The sequence below is a fragment of the Pholcus phalangioides genome, unplaced genomic scaffold, assembly GCF_987345545.1.
Source record: "Pholcus phalangioides strain wild (caught in Gottingen) unplaced genomic scaffold, Ppha-v1.0 ptg000030l_1, whole genome shotgun sequence".
NCBI lineage: Eukaryota > Metazoa > Arthropoda > Arachnida > Araneae > Pholcidae > Pholcus > Pholcus phalangioides.
In genome coordinates this window covers 3,347,534-3,365,557 of record NW_028301620.1, presented here as the reverse complement: position 1 = coordinate 3,365,557, position 18,024 = coordinate 3,347,534, and the positions used below count along the sequence as shown (strand labels likewise).

The 18,024-nt window shown below is 36.1% G+C and overlaps 1 protein-coding gene across 1 annotated transcript; it reads left to right on the top strand.

Annotated features, from left to right (window-relative positions):
• On the top strand, positions 1-438 carry LOC149067452 (uncharacterized). Its single transcript, XM_089252609.1, has one exon. It carries the CDS (start codon positions 1-3, stop codon positions 436-438), a length of 438 nt encoding a protein of 145 aa, XP_089108735.1.
• The last annotated feature ends 17,586 nt before the right edge of the window (positions 439-18,024 follow it).

The following is an 18,024-nucleotide window of genomic DNA, read 5'->3' as shown; positions in this document are numbered from 1 at the left end:
ATGTCGAATAGAAGTGAGGTATTGGAAAAGCTAACGTACATAAGTGAAGAGTGCTCCGATATAGAATCAGATGCAACAAATTCTGAACTATCATCTGAAGATGAAGCGGATTATATTCAAAGTGAAACATCTGACACTGAAGATAGCGATGAAGAGTCGAACACCAATGATGAAAATGAAAGTGTCATCAATATGCCCAGGAAAAGGTGTAGGGTGCTAAGTAGTTCAGACTCTGATGAAGAAACTGAAAACACCTTTCAGGAGACCGAAACAGCTGCCGATGGTACTGTGTGGTCAAAATTTGACGAAGGTGGTATTCCTGGAAGGTTACCATCTACTTGTATTTTCAAGGGTGTGAAAGGGCCAACAGGCTACGCAAAAAGGAATATTATGGCAGATAATCTTATCAGTGCATTCTCGTTGATAATACGTAGATAACTATATTATCAAACATATAAAAAAGTGCACAGAAGAAGAAGGCCGCCGAATTTTGAGGAACGATTGGACGACAACATTACCGGAAATACGTGCATTTATTGGGATTTTATATGCTCGTGGAGCCTACGAGGCAAAAAATTTAAAACTGAGTTATTTATGGTCAGCAAAGTGGGGTCCCGAATTTTTTAGAAAGACTATGGCCAGAGAAAAGTTCAAGCAAATCCTACGATTTATTCGTTTTGACAAAAGAACCGAAAGAAGTAGGCGCCTACAAACAAATAAGTTTGCCTTGGTTTCGGAAATATGGGGCAAGTTCATTGAAAATAGTCAAGCTTGCTATCAACCAGGGCAAAATATAACAGTTGACGAGCAATTATTTCCGTCAAAAGCCAGGTGCAGATTTACACAGTATATGCCTAATAAACCCAACAAATTTGGCAACAAATTCTGGCTTGCATCAGATGTTAGTAGCAAATATGTTTTGAATGGTTTTCCTTATTTGGGGAAAGATGAACAACGACCATCGTCAATGCTTCTCAGTGAACACATTGTTCTGAAACTTGTCGAGTCATATACAGGCTGTGGAAGAAATATCACGACCGATAACTTTTTCACTAGCATGCCACTCACGATAAAATTATTGGCCAAACAAACAACTCTAGTTGGAACTATTAGAGGAAACAAAAGAGAACTACCCAAAGCAGCCAAACAAACGAAGGATAACATGCCTCGTTTTTCCACTCTTCTATATAAATCAGAGAATTGTGTTCTTACAATATATAAAAGCAAACCAAATAAAAGAGTAGCTGTTCTAAGTTCTAAGCATAAATTTGGGAAAATTTATAAAAGTAAAAAAAAAAATTTTACCGGAATCTATTCAATTTAATAACAGCACAAAATTTGGAGTTGATATGGCGGATCAAATGGCCAGAGAATATACAGTAAAAGCTAGTTCTCGTAGATGGCCCCTTCAAATATTTTTTCAATATTTTAGATTTGGCTGCTATAAATGCTTGGATCCTTTACAAAGAAACGACAGGAATACAAATACAACGAAAAGAGTTCTTGTTTCAATTAGCAGAACAGCTTTCCACCCCACCTAATACAGAGCTGCAAGAAAGAAAAAATCATCAGAACATGAAGACCCACAAAGATCAACTGCAACATCATCAAATGCAGCAACCCATTCTAACAAACGCAAAATTTGTCGAGTACGACTTTGCCACAATAACAAAACAAATAATATATGTGAAAAATGTCAAAAGTATGTTTGCGGAAGATGTACACATAAAAAGATTTTCACTTTCATTTGCATAAAATGTACAAATAATAATGCATAAATTATCTTTTTTCCAAGTGAAGTAATTTTTTTTTATTGTTAATATTTACTAATAACTTGTTATATAACTGTAAATAACATAAAAAATATTAAAAATTAATTTTAAACAAATTTCTTTACACATTTGTTATTCTTTCACAATGCAGTCATTTTGACTGCTTTTGGGCAATATAGGTATATATACTAAGTTTGTCTTTCTGATGTTAAAGAAGTAGGTATATTATGCAGATTATGAAGCTACAAAAACTTCTTGTTCAGAGAGATTCTGGGGGAATTTATATTTACGTAAATACCCTGTTTTCCTGCGTAGAAACTCCGGATTATGCATCAGAAAAACAGGCATATGACGCTTCACTTGCGAACCGTTGATCCTAGAAACATATTTAAGAAAAGTATCCATATAACGCGTTGTGGTGAGATATGTCATTCATTTTGCAAAGGATTGTGCTGTTATTAAAATAAAAAATTAGCTTTTTATGCGGACACCCTGTGCTCAAAAACCCAATTGTGTTGCCCTGTCTTTCCTGATACCAATTAAAAAAATTCGACGTTTGTTAATGCAATATTCAATGAGATATTCGAACTCGAAAAACGGAGGAAAGCTGGGGAAAAATACCATTGAACGTGTGTAAAACGGTTTTCCCGCATTTATTACGCTTTTTTTATCTTACATGCTCCTAAGTGAATTATTCGCTTAGATATTTATTCTGAAAATCGCAGGAAATGAAAGAAAGAACAACAAATGAAGCGTAGAAAAGGCGGTTGTCCGTTAGTGGGTTTTTTTTTGTTTTTTTTTGTGTGGTTCAAAAATAGCGAATATCGCACTTGGAAATATAGGCTTATTTTGTTGGCCTCAAGACAGACATGGCAACGATTTTCCAACTGAAGACAGAGGGACCGGAAAAAAATTAAATTTTGTATCTCAGTATATATACGTCCTTTAGTAAAATTAAAATAAATCTCCATAACACACATCAAAGATGAGAACATTATTTAAATAAAAAAAATTAGTTTTTAAAGTAGGTTTCAATAGCCAACGGCATACGAGTTAGTCGAAGTGTGAAACAGACTAAGTTTTCACCCTGTGTGATATAAAATATAACTATCAGATCAAGAGGGCGGAGACATGAAAGCGCCCAAATAAATGTAATTTGCCCCTCCTAACCAGTACATGTCCCGCCGCTCTGTCTCAATGAAGAGATATAAGAAGGTTGTCAAAGACCTGTGTGGGACAAAAATATAATATCTGAATAAATTATAATATCAATATAATCAGAAATCACATATCCTAAACATGGTGTTTCAATAGACTACTACAGCTTACTTTTTTGTCATTCTTAGAATATAATGTAATTCATATACATATAATTTCATTGAAGATAATAGAAACCTAAATATGGGTGGTTCACTGGAAAAAAAATACTAAAATACTGTTTTGAAGTGAAATTTTTAGAAGTCCAAACAATCTCTCTGGAAAAAGGACAAACCTGTAATCATATCATAGCATTATGGAGAATAAAAATGAAGGAAATTTAAATAATACTAATTATTAGAAGCCATATACTTTTCAGAAACGAACTATTCTAAATAGTAGATTACTGAATAGTAATCTGAATACTAGTCTTTCTCGTTGTTCCCTTTTTATATTTATTCACGATCATTTTTTTGCATACACAATAAGCGAAGATCCGGATGTTGTTGACTTACACAAATTCTGAGAAATTACCATAAAAATTGTCTCAAAAAACTCGAAAAATGCCCCGAAAATTCGAAAAAATAACTTGAAAGCAGAAAGAGAGAAAAATCCCTTCCAAAATTATAAAAATACTATTCAAATAAAACAAATTTCATTAGAAACCGAACCAGTAACTATATTAACCGGGGGCCAAAGAAACAAAAATTCTGATAGTACGTATTGAAAATCACATCCATCACATTCTCGACATTAGATTTTATCAAAAATTGTCAATGGACTTTTTGAAATAAACAATTCATAATTTATAAGGGGATTAGGGAATCTGCAAGAGGAAGTAGAAATTTTTGAAAAGACGGGATAAACTACTGTCAACATCAGCAAATGCTATTGGGGATATTTGGAGGGAGAGAGGATCTAATCTACTTTACAATAGATTATTTCTCTTCAATTTCAAAAATTTCAGACGTCCCCGTAAAGACGTCAACAATTTTTCTACAGGCAATAAGTCCGTTTTTCCCCCAAATATTTTTTACCAATTCCATGATAGCAAATTGGCGTATTCCCCTTTTATCAATAGCATCAAAAAGATCCATACTTTACTGCAAGAACGGAAGCAGGGAAACCAGAATGCTGGGTATTTATCTTATGTACGTCATTAGTTCTTCAATATTCCCAAGGCAAAATAAAAATAATCGTTTTTCATACAGAATTCTTACGGATCAAAATCATTCAACACGAATTTGCAGATTTCTGAATTACCTCTATAGTACATGCAAGTAGTATACCCTGTGTTCGCACTTTTATATAATGAAAATTACTCTCTTTCTCAACAACCCATATAGGATAAGAATTTCTTGAATTCGCTTTCATTTACTGTTTGGTTAAGTGTGTGACCAGCACTTGGAAATTTTACTGAATTCTAAATTTACCTAGAACTGATTCTAATTCTTTGCATGTCATCTAAAAAGGAAGATTCACGTTAAGTGATGAAAGTAATACATTTTTTTTTCATTTAAAAAAAATTAGCCTACTTTTTATTTTGAAAAAAAAATACAAAAGTGAAAAAAATAGCCTAAAATGCCAAAAAATCCCTAAAACCTAAACAAATGCCTTAAAAGTGAAAAAAATATTGAAAAATGCAAAAAAAAAATTCAAATGTCATCCACATCCGGGCCTTGATTATAATGTAACTTATAGTTTGTAGAAGGAAAAGATTTCTAAGCGATATTTCTACGAGAAGATTTTTAGAGACGTTGGTGAAAAAGAAACGTTGGTATAGGTGCAGAATTTTCGGTTATTTAGGAGAATTTCCACCAGTCCCCGGAAGGAAATTATTTTTCCACATTAGTTGCTTCCGAGAGTGTTCAGGGTTGACGTAGAAAGTGTTTCTCCCTTTTTCCACTTCCTTCTCTCGCTCTATCTCTGAGCCTGACTTTCTTTTCTCTGATTAATGGCACGGTGATTAATGCTCGCAAGCAAGTGCTGGTCTCGATGCTCAAGATACACCATCACTTTCGAGTCCCCGACACTTCAAACAGCCTTTAGTCTTTCCTCTCATTTTCCGGAAGACGCGAAGGAAATTCTCGTCTTTTCCCAAGGAAAACTAAGTTTTAAAATTCCACTTCAGTGACCCTTATGTTACAACATCATATGCGCAATGTCCGCTCTAGATTCCTTCGCACTGATATATCCTATTTTGATTTTCACCATTTTTCCGCGAAACTTCGATAATTTACACTATTCGAAGTTAAAACAGGTACTAGTTTAGCCGAGTACTTGAATTCTATAATTTTCAACCAAGTACAGTACCTACTTCAATACTTGGCCTCATGAATTCAAATGTTTTCAATTGAAAATTGTTTTGCAAATGAATGCACAATTTCTTATTTGGAATATTTTTTTTTTTTTTGCGAATGAGTGCAAAATCATTGATTTGAGAAATATTTTTGTGAATTAATGAAATTTTTTTTTTCTGCGGATAAATGCGGAATATTTTTAATGTACTTTTATTTTTATTTGAAAATTTTTGTTTTCTATTTTTGCAAATAAATGCCAAATTTTTGATTTAAGCTTTTTTTCGCAATTTACGCACGTCATCTCTACCCAGCCATTGACCGAAGTTTTCAGAGCTGGCGTTGCATACGAGTAAGCCAAACACTTGCGTGAGCCTACTTGGAGATATATTCACGAATCAAGAGCTTTGATTAACCACTACCAGAAGAAGAACAACCCTACAAGAACTGAGACTGAAACTGAAATAATCATGATACGAATCACTAAATCACAGGACGTTCTTCTGAGTTGTCGGTAAATATCTCTTGAGTACAAAACAAGCGTCCATTCTCAATGGTTTAAGTAAGCACCATGACCCCTTACATGGGTAGGCGTGACAGGGCCCTATCACGGAGGCCCGGGACAAATGGTATAATTTTTGGTTTTTGTTTTCTTCTTACACTATATAAGCACTGAAGAGAAGGCCCACAACAAGATCTCAGTCTAGGAAACCCGCGCCTCGGCTGGGGTGGGTCAGCATGAGCACCAAGATGCTCACGAGGAAAGAAACATTTTATTCCTACATGGAATATGTGGCCTCTAACTTTTTTTCCCAAATCGTGGAGCACGTTCTCTTTTATTTCACCTGCATTGACTTACTGTTTTTCTGCTCACAGAATTTCGATATCTGTGCGAAATGAAAAAATAAAATGGTACGTTATACAAGGCAAGGAATTTGTCTCTGCTCAGCATAAAACTCTGTGTACAGGTTTTTCTCAGTCATTTACAGACTCTAAACGCCAATACTTTTTAAACTTATTCATCATGAAAAAATGATGCCTGTCTTAGTTACTTTTGTCCATAAATAATAGACGAGTAAAAAAATTAACTTTTATTAGTAAAAATGCGCCTTCTAGAAAACATTGGAAATGAGTGTATATAGTGCAATGAATGAATGAACGCCAGGGTCTCTGCCACCGGACTTATCCCGTTGCCGAGATCTCTTCCAGCCCAGCTTCGTGACAGAGTCTGGAACAAAGTGAGTGCACCTAACAGTCTGAGCGTGTAGCTAGTGTCGTGTATGATATTTCAGTGCTGCCATCTATACTGCAAATTGCGAGTGAAGTGTAATGATTGAATATTTGTAACGTTGTAATATTGTAGTTGTAATATTGTAAGCCTGTTGCTCTCTGTGGCGAGACTTTTTAACGGGGAGATCGGCTCGCATTCGCACCTTGAAGTTGGGAACCACAGAAAACCTACTTCAGCTGACCAGCACTGTGGGGTTCGAACCCGGATCCTCGCATCGCGAGTCCGTCACTATAACCACTCGACCACCACAGCGGCTGTATATAGTGCAGTAACAAATTACTTGTCAGAAACACATCAGTAAACTGGAACACGTTCTGCCACCTATCAAATAAAACGGATATAATTATTCTATTGAAATTTATGGTGAGTTCCTGATAAATGCATTAAATAGGAAGTCTAGTCAATCTAGTATGATGATAGTAGGTATTTAATAAACAATAAAATTGATTAAATTATCAAGCTTGTCTGAAAATTTTAACAGTTGCTATTTGTAAACAGTAAATTAACACGAGTAAATCGCGCAGAAACTGTGATAACAAAAGACGTAGACCAAAATTAGCTTATGGTTCATATACATTTCGATTTGCAAAAACTCATAAAGGGATTATATTCTGTGCGTGTTACTAATGTTAACTTATCTTGATCGAATAGCAACTGTTAAAACTTTGAAGTAAACTTTATAATTTAATTGATATTATTGCTTATGAATTATTCGTTAATATATATATCATACTACGTTGACTTTCTATGCGAGGTCTTTATCAGAAATCTATCACCAATTTCAATTGAAGAAATGTACAGTTTTATTTCATAGGTGACAGAACGTGTTCCAGTTTATTGATGTGTTTCTCGAATGCAATTTATTACTGCAGTATTGTTTCCAATGTTTTCTAGAAGGCACATTTTTACTGATAAAATTTTATTTTTACACGTCTATTGTTTATGTACAAAAGTAAGTAACAAAGACAGGCATCATTTTTTCATGATGAATAAATGCTAAGAATTTGGACGTTTAGAGTCTGAGAATGCGTCTTCCTGGAACGCAATTTTTTTTGCTGAGCAGAGAAAAATTCAGTACATTGAATTGAAATTAAAAATAAAGATCAGCTCTGTAAATTGTATATGAGTGACAATAAAGTTTTCTCCTTTGAAAGCTCTCCGGGTTCCCTGATTTTGGAGGGTTCTGTAGCATGTGATCATGCGGATCTCCAGTTAGAAACCCATGCTCTGGGCCACTCCCATATTTACACCTTCTTTAAATCCATCATTTGGTATGGTCCCTCACTATCTAGGTTAATGACTCTTAATTTCTGGTCATTCAAATGCTCATGCAATCTCTGTCACTCTATCGACCACTCGAATGCTTTCACAAAATCTATGCCACACTTTCGGTTAGTCATTGATCACCTCACTTTCTAGGTCACTGTTTCGGTCACTTACATGCTTGCAAGGTGTTTTGGTCACTTGTTACTTCACCACAAACCGGTTACCACAAACAAAGTGGTTACTTCACCACTTCGGTCACATCGCCATATAACAATTTACTACGGATCGTGTTGGGTCGGAAATGGAGGCATCATCTATCAGTGGCCGACTTTGGTTCGTTAGGGAAAGAACTTACCTATGTCTTTGCTCAGGATCTAACCCGTGGACCAAAGCACTGCAGCAATCGTGCATTTAACCTTGCACCAATCCGGGAGATAAAAATTCCTTACTTGTTTGTAAGGTGTTTGGTCACTATCATGCGCACACACTCATTTGGTAACTCTCATGCTTGCACAGCGTTTTGTTCATTTACATGTTTGCTTATTATTTGGGCATTCACATGCTCGCACACTCTCAAGATCACTCTTGTGGTCGCTCGCAAGATCTCTAAGTCTCTCTTGTGATCGCCGGCATGACTGAACGCGCTATATGTAATTATTTTGGTCGCTCACTGAGCTGTTCTTGACTTGCTGGACAGAGGCGGAGTTATGATTCTGACGCACTTCTTCCAGTCCACTCTAATGTTCTTGACCACTCACTCTTCGAATTCGCCACCTTACAGATGTACCTGTGTACTCATAGCGAGTTACTCGCAATACAATTGAATAAGAATTTCAAAATATAAAAATAAAATTGAATAATTAAGTATCACACAGGGGTTGTTTTCTTCAGATATTTATCGCTGCTCAGTGTCCGTCATCATAAACGTGAAATACGATTCGAGAAATTAAATTTTAACAACCATTTTTACTTTTATGCGTTCAGTTTTTCTATCGCATTGTATACCGAACAATAAATACAAAAAAAAAAACACTACGGAAATTTCTCCCTAGACACGCACAGTGAAAACATAGAAACAGTCGTAAATATCGAGGATGAGGCTTCCGGGGGAGAATTGTGACCAGAACATAATGTCGAACCTCTGTTCGGAGAGAAAAAAAACCCTTAAATACCAATAAATGTTACATTTATTGGAAAAGCAAAACAAACTTTTTTGGAAAATCCACCTCGTAATTCATTTTAATGAAGAAAAGAGAGGAAAAAAGGATTTTTTTTTGTAAAAGCAAGCCAAAATGTCAGTTATCATGTGACGTCTTGGATTCGAAAAAAATATGGGGAATTATCTACATTTTTATCGTTGGTTTCTGGATAGAGATTTCGAGACAGTTCTTATTTTAGAGTAGCGATGAATATAATTATAGCCTGGAATATTTTTGTATTATTTGTTCAATTCGATTCAATTTTTATTCCGGTTCAAGATGTGCCATCAGATACAATCTAAGATACGCTATTAGTTGTCAAGAGGCCGAGGCCTATACAGTCGATCATAAGCTATTCTATGCGATCAAAACTATAAGTAAAAGGAATACATCCATACATCATGCAATATGAATATTAATTATGCAGGGTGTTTGTCGCCTTGAAGTGGCACCAAACTCAAAGGTGTGATATTAGGCATCAAGGGGAACCAAAATTGCTATAGAACATGGCACCAAAAAACCATGTTTTGTCAGTGCAAATCTCCAAAATGCTTATATACTTACATGGTATGACGTCGAGTGGGACAAAAAGGCCAATAATAAGATAAGTAGAAAAACATTTATTTGACAGCATGGTTACACAACATAGCCTGTGCAGCACAGTGCAATGCCGGAAAGTAGACGAAGTGAAATGATTACAGCAGTTGACACCACAGGCTGTGTTTCAGCTGCCATGTAATCACGCTGCCAAATAAATGTTTTTTCTCCTTATTATTGGCCGTTTTGTCCCACTCGACGTCACACCCTTCATAAGTATTTTTGCGATTTTCACTGACTAAACGTGGTTCGCGATACCATGTCCTACGGCAATTATTGTTTCTCTTGATGCCTAATATCCTCCTCTGAGTTTGTCGCTACTTCAATGCAACACCCTGTATGCACATACATAATCAGATACAGTTACAAATACATTCATTGTATTCAAATACATTTATTACACGTACGTGCAAACAAATTTCATATCTGATGCTGAATTAAATAAATTTATAGCAAAAATTCAGGCATAAAAATAAGAAACATTTTCGCTATTGGATATAAAAACGTAGATCAATATCGCTTATTGATAAGATCGATTTGAAAATGGCTTTCTTGAATTTTGTGAAGGTAGGTGTATATTGTATTCATAAAGGTAACGCGTTGTGATGTATGGGAGCTAAATATTAAAAATGTTTAAGGAAAATTTCCTTTCGACAGTGTGGTATAATAAAAATATCTGCTAGAGAAGAGAGAATAGTCGTCGCAATAGTGTACCATTATTTTCAGCAAGTATTGATTTTCCCGGCATAGAATTCGGTATATAACGTTATATCTAAAAGGTTATGAGAGTTTAAGGTTCTGTATATTGAAGTATGAGGAAGATCAGAAGTATTCGTGGTTCTAAAACAGTTACAGCAAAACATTCTTAACGGACACACCTCAAATACGGTCACCCTTCTTTTACGGTCAAATTATGACCCCCCCCCCCCCCGCATAATAAAATTATTTATTTCATACCCCTGATTTACGGACAAATGTTTTTTTTTTAAATTTATTTATTCATTTATTTATTTATACAATATTGTTGGCCCAAGGCCTAAACAAGAGGACGCGGTAGATTACACATAGGCTTTGAAACATTTCACAAGAAATCGGAGATCGTGAGGGAGTTAACAATAGTAGAGGGGAGTTTGTTCCATTCAACTATGGTATTTGGAAAGAAACTTAATTTAAAACAATCTCTAGAGGCAAAGATAGTTTTTTTTGGGCTGGTCAAGTCTATTGGAAACATAGGTAGGCTTAGTCAAAATGCCGGACGTATCGAAATTTAAATGACATGAATAATCTTGTAAAGCATGGCTAAGCGGGAGATAAGTCGGTGAGTAGCGGGTGGGTGGAGATTAAGTTCGAGTTTGAGATCGGAAACTGAACTAAAAAATAACCAGCAGTCGTGAATAAAGCGGATGGATTTATTTTGGATAGATTCAAGTTTGTCGATGTTACTAGAGGTGTGGGGGGCCCAGACCTCAGCTGCATAAGAAAGAATGGGAGAAATATAAGTTTGGTAGCAGAGAAGTCGGACGTCACAAGTAGAATGTTTGAGGTTGCTGCGAAGGAAAAAAAGTTTGTTGAGGCAGTGTCTGGTAGACATAATCGATATGATTATTCCAAAGGAGATCAGCCGAGATTATGACCCCCAGATATTTAAATTCAGAAACTTGGGATATGATTACGTTGTTGATCGAGTATGAAAATTCGAGGGGAAGAGTTTTACGTGTAGCTTTCATGAAAACTGTTTAAGATAGGTTAATAGGCATGTGCCAACATGTGTGTGTGAGCACCAATCTGAGATGGAAACAAGATTACGTTGGAGAATTTCTTTAAATATTTCGGCTTCCCATTCCAGATAGAATCATTATAGCAGAATGTAAATATTTAAAAAAATTAGAAAAACTTCATCATTAAATTTTTGTATATCTCTTTTTTTCATGTATCCACATGTTGTTGCTCGTGAGACTCAACGTCATATCAGATATAAGATTCGACACTTTTTTTAATTGCGCAAAGATCAGAGAGCCATGTTGCACCGAAAATTCGTCAGACAAAAAAAAAAATATATATATAAAGCTATTTTATATATTTACTATATTATTATTTTCATTCAGACAGTTCAAGTTCAGCTGCGGGAAAAATCTCAGAAGAAATTGTTTCGAGAAACGAATTGGCTTTTCTCAGAACGACGGCAACGGTAATTTAAAATGGGAGCCGATCTCTTCAGTTTCTGACAAAGAACGGGACAAAAATAAAAATCACGAATCATTATTGTTATTTTTTTTAAACAAACAAAAACTAAGAGAAGTATAAACAGAGCGAGAGAGAGAGATAGAAGGTTTTTCAACTTGATCGCAATACGTACGTGTATATATTTCTTACTGTTGTATGTCTCTTGCGAGATGACTTTGATGGTTTTTATTGCTTTCGCTGGATTCGTGCCAATTTTCAGAGCAAAAAAAAAAGTTGACAGCCTCGAAATGATAAACTTTAAAGAAATTAAGAAAAATAAATCAAACTTTGACCCTTTTTTTTGGGCGGAATACGTGACTAGACGCAAGAGTAATATACAGCTGTGATCGAATCTGACATGTTTCTCGCCCCCCCCCCTTCTCTTTGACACTATTTACTGGGTTTATTTATTCCAATAATGAAAAAATTGAACCCTTTTATCATTAATTGGATGATGTCAAGGTTTTTCTGAGCAAATTATTTATTCTAATGGATTTAGACACGAGAAACCCATTTTTTTGCCTATTTTGAAGCAGTAATAAATCGCGCAGTTCTTATAAACTCGTTAAGTAGAGTGACCATATTACATGTATTTTACGGCACGTTCCCATACTTTCTCGTATTTTTGGCAGTCCCGACTATTTTATGAAAATTACCCGTTTTGTTCTAATATTTTTAATGAAGTAAACATGTCATAATGAAGTAAACTTGATTATAAAATCATGGATGACAATTTTCATGAATCAATAAATGAAGACCACCTAATTTTGCAAATGTACCAAATGGGACCCGACTTGAACGATAGACTACTTTAAAAGTTTGTCAGAGTAGGTCAAATGCCCCAAATGGGCAAAAAACTGTCACGCAACAATGGTTTTTGGGCCTCAACAATCACTTTCCGAACGTTTAATTTGATTACCGTGGTTCCCTAGCAATGCGTTTCAGACGTTTATATGCCTCTACAATGGTGAGTCACTTTTTTAACGCTGCCAGTATATACATGTATAATAGTTTATGCCTTTATAATGGTTTGCCACATTTTCAATAATCCAGTAATGAGGCTTTTTGAATAGACGTCATGATCAGCATCACTTTGAGGGTCAGGAAAAGAGTAATCCTTATAGAAATCAGTGTTAAAATTGGCGCTTTTACTGTAGAAATGTGGAAATTTGGTGGGGTTTTCTGTCACATCAATAATTTTAGAAACTGTATAGAATTCTCGATTTTTGAAATATTCATTTGGCTTAGAGATATACGAAGCCCAGGATATTAAATATGAAGTAAAAGCCTCATTAAAGAAAACCCGGGCAGCACCGGGTATTATAGCTAGTATCCCATAGATTCCAATAACTGTAGGACTATTACTACAATTTAATTATACATGCACCTCGTACACATTGCTCTACGGAATTTCTAATGAATCGGCACATGTCGGAATGTGTGTTCTGAGTGTATGTGTAGCCCTAACGTATTCATGTTGTCGAGTTGCGATTTTTTTCGTGTTCATGCTGCCATCTGTCTTCCATTTTCCGAAAGAAAGATGGAAATGATTGAATTTTTCATGTTATGTCAGTATCGTGTTGTAGGTCTGCCTGCTCCCTGCGGAAATAATTTTTCTAATGGGAGACGAAGGGCGAAGCTGGAAAACCGCAGAAAACCAACTTCAGCTGACCACCACTGTGCTGTCAACGGGGTTTGAATCTGGATCCTCAGGACGAGAGTCAAGCACGATGCCCACACGACCACACAGAGTAAAACAAAAAACACATAAAAAAATGGACTACTAAAACTATTCACCTCGCATATTCGTCATATTCAGTATTTTTCCTTGAAATGTATTTTAAATCACTCCGATTTTCAGTTGAACTCTGTTTCTCACCAGTTGGAAGTTTTATAGCGTTTCAGCCATGATTGGCAGTTTTTTCTATTTTTGACGAGAAAATCGGCAATTTCCGGTATTTTTAATCTCAAAATTCGCCATACCTTTACTTCATTTTTGGATAAACTGCCCATGAGATGTTCAAATGAGAGTTACTACTACACTTACTTTTCAACCCCGAAATGCACCTCATACACATTTCTATGCGGAATTTCTGATGAATCTGTGTGAGTGTGTGTGTGTGTGTGTGCCCTCGAACGTATTTATGTTGCAAAATGTGTGCCAGTCTCATATTCTTGCTGGTGCTGCCATCTGGTTTTTCATATTTTGAAGTAATGTGTTAAATGCAATTGTGAATTAAACAATTAATACGTTAGCATTTAATTAATAGGATGGCTATTAGGTGGCGATTGGTGTTAGCTGTTTATGAATGGATGATCCTGATGTCTCGCTGGTGATTGGTTGAGACACGAGCTTCCTATTTGACAGGCTCGTATTGATTCGGATCCCGAAAATAGAATGGAAGAATTGTAACTCGAAATCGGACTGTCTCCTAGTGATATAATTATTAATTATTTATTCATGATATAGATGATGAGGATGCAGAAAATGAATTTATTAACACAAGATATACAGGATGTTGTGAAGATATTTATTATTCGAGATGTTAATTATTTTAAGGAAAAACTCATCTCTGCCACTACCGGGAGTCGAACCCGGGTCCCTCGATTGTCGTACGAGTGCTCTGACCACTAAGCTACAGAGGAGATAGAGATTTTCTTTCGCTAGAGCGTATATGCCGAACGGAACCGTGCAATGGACGGTGAACCGATCAGCTAATAGCTCATGAACTTTTATTTATTAACGAATAATCTTATGTAGATGGCTTCATTTGACGAAACTCATAGAAGTATAACAATGTAACAAAAAAAACTTTTCTTTGTTCCAGGGTAAAAGTTACAATTTCTGTGTTTGCTTGGTCTGAATAATCATGAAAATTATGATTATTCTCCATGAAACAACTTTTGTGGTGAGGGAATCGATATTTGGGAATTTGTCATTTGCCATTGGCTGATTGAGTGATAATTTTAAAATATGTAAATAACTTTTAGAATATATGCCACGCATCCGGACGTTTAACCGAAATAAAATTTCAGTTGAAATAGAATTATAAATTTCTTTTTCCATCGTTGTTCTCATGTACACTTCGTATTCCTCCTTTTTGCTCCTTAAAATAATTGCCGAGATATTTCCCACGTGTTCTCTCTTAACTGGATACTCCAAGTCGAGATCTCTTTGGTGAAGGTGCTCTTTCTAGATAAGCGCCCATGTTTTCTTTGAATTTTTCGAGATGAGCATAGAGAATGCTGTGTGTCATTTGGCGAGACACTGGATATATTATTTTTGTACAGATTTTCATGCTTTTCCACAAGCTCAAGATGGTTTTTGATCCAGTTGTTACCTAAGAACCTGTTAAACACACGAACAGATAGATCTCAAGCTTCTTTATCAGTCTTTGACTTTTTTGGAAGGTTCTTTGTATTCTTCATTCTTTACTGTAATTACCGTACATATGACATATCGTATCTTCTACGTTCATCTCGAAAAATTCAAAGAAAGCATGGGTATTTGCACAAAAGAACACCTTTACTGAAGAGTGACCTGGAGCATCTTTAGGAGAGAGAGCAAAATATCCTGGCAAAGTGTAAAGTAAACAATTGCTGTATTCAGTCTTTTTTTAGTCATAAACCATTTGAAAATGTGGTCTTCTAACAACAAACAAAACTCGTGTTACATAGTGTAATAGAGTAAAATAGAACAAAACTCTCAACTTGACCGTCCATGGAAAACCTCCAACACCGCAGCCATTGCGATTCGATTCTCGGATAAAATGTTTCATCTACGTACTAGGCAATTCTGCAGAGCGTAATGTGTGCAGTATAATTAGTGGCATGGCATATTGACGAGAATTGAGTATGGGGGGAAATTAGCAATTCCGTCTCTCGCACTTTACACCATTCCTATATGCAGTTGTTTCATACTAAATTGGTGAGACGTGCTCTGCAACCGTGTACATGGATATATAAAGACTTCACTATGCACAAAGTTCATTACATAATGTACTTAATTTCTCATATACATAGGTACGGAAAAGAAAGGGTCTCGTGTAAAAAAAGAGAAATTTCTCTCCGGAAATTTCTCTCTGCGGTTTGTCATTTCGAAGATCGAGAAATATTCCGATATTCTCAGAATGGACATTTCATTCGTTTCCGCAAACAACAATAAGGAAAATTATATGCACGGATTTAATGTCAAATAGGTAATTCTTAAACCGTTACTCTCAGACGCAACTTCCCAGCGTGTTAAACAATATTCTAAATGATGTTGCACATCTTGCAAGCCATTCATATCAAAAAAGATGACGAGCTACAGAACAAAAAAAAAACATTTTTTGACAGTCAAAACCGACTAAGTTGTAACTAATTAAATTTTAAGCATCTTACTATTTCTGTGAACAAATTGGTGTGTATATAAATATATATTTGTATATATATATATATATTATTAGGATATATGGGATCATCCTAAAATCTCCTGATGTTATATCATTCGATTAAATCTAAAGAAAATTGTATTTATTATTAAATATAAATATTGTCAGCCAGAATGATGAATTTTCAGATGAGAAATGTGCCAAAAAATCACCAAAAACCGACCAAATTGTAAACTATTTAATTTTTCATAATTTGGTCCGTTTAGGTTGAAGAATTGAGGTTTTTACTTATTTTGATTATCGTGGCAATGCACAGGGAATGTTTCACTAGATATAACTCATAGGACCTATAGACAGTGTAAAAATTCCAGCTTCGTTTGTTGTTTTCTTATAAATGGGTTCTACGATGACGCCCACATATACGTATGCCCACATTTTTGCGTAATTTCTTCTTCTTTTTTTTGGAAACTGAAGTTAATTCTAAGAATGACGTCATTGGAAAACGGCTCTATTGTAATATAAGAACTTGCTATTTGCATAGAAAGTCATTCGATGTTCCAGCTACCAAGTTCTTTCGGAAAAACGATCGACATTCGTAGGCCCATGTGAGAATAACTCATGTACTCATGCATGTCATACTGAAATAAATTATTAATGCTATAATGCAGTCAAATCCCATTGAACATTGAAGGGTCGGACTTCATTTTTATCAATTTTACAACGAATAAAATCCAGGGCCCCACATCCAGTAGCGGGGACACAATACGCAGATTTTTAGTGGGGCCCCAGACTGGCTATATCTCGGGTTTCGGCTGTGGCAAATTCTACAACAGAAAAGAATGAGATTCATCCAGGGCTCCCAAAATCAAACATGGGGCCCCCCGACTTGGAAGCTTGTCGGTCATCCCCCGGTGCGAGTGCCATGAAAAATTTTCATTTGTATTCGTTTTACCAACGAATAAAATCCAGGGCCCCCAAAATGAAACCTGTAAACATGGGGCCCCCGACTTGGAAGCTTGTCGGTCATCCCCCGGAGCGAGTGCCATGAAAAATTTTCATTTGTATTCGTTTTACCAACGAATAAAATCCAGGGCCCCCAAAATGAAACCTGTAAACATAGGGCCCCCGACTTGGAAGCTTGTCGGTCATCCCCTGGAGCGAGTGCCATGAAAAATTTTCATTTGTATTCGTTTTACCAACGAATAAAATCCAGGGCCCCCAAAATGAAACCTGTAAACATGGGGCCCCCGACCTGGAAGCTTGTCGGTCATCCCCCGGAGCGAGTGCCATGAAAAATTTCAATTTGTATTCGTTTTACCAACGAATAAAATCCAGGGCCCCCAACCAATTACCCGGGACACCAATTCGCATACTTTTGGTGGGGCCCCAGACTGGCTTTATCTCGGGCTTCGGCTGTTGCAAATTCTACAACAGAAAAGAATGAGATTCATCCAGGGCCCCCAAAATGAAACCTGTAAACATGGGGCCCCCGACTTGGAAGCTTGTCGGTCATCCCCCGGAGCGAGTGCCATGAAAAATTTCCATTTGTATTCGTTTTACCAACGAATAAAATCCAGGGCCCCCAACCAATTACCCGGGACACCAATTCGCATACTTTTGGTGGGGCCCCAGACTGGATATATCTTTTGCTTCCGCTATCGAAATTTTTCAACGTTAAAGCAGCAAGAAAACAATGAGATCCATCAAGGGCCCCTGGAAATGAAAACTTTTTACTTATACGTGAAATCTTCCCCGGGTACCCCGACCCTGTGTTGGGAGCACTGCTGTTGTGTGTGCATATTATACATA

Bases quoted from the DNA above. Each gene is read 5' to 3' on its own strand.
- LOC149067452 (XM_089252609.1), top strand. From the start codon at position 1: ATGTCGAATAGAAGTGAGGTATTGGAAAAGCTAACGTACATAAGTGAA.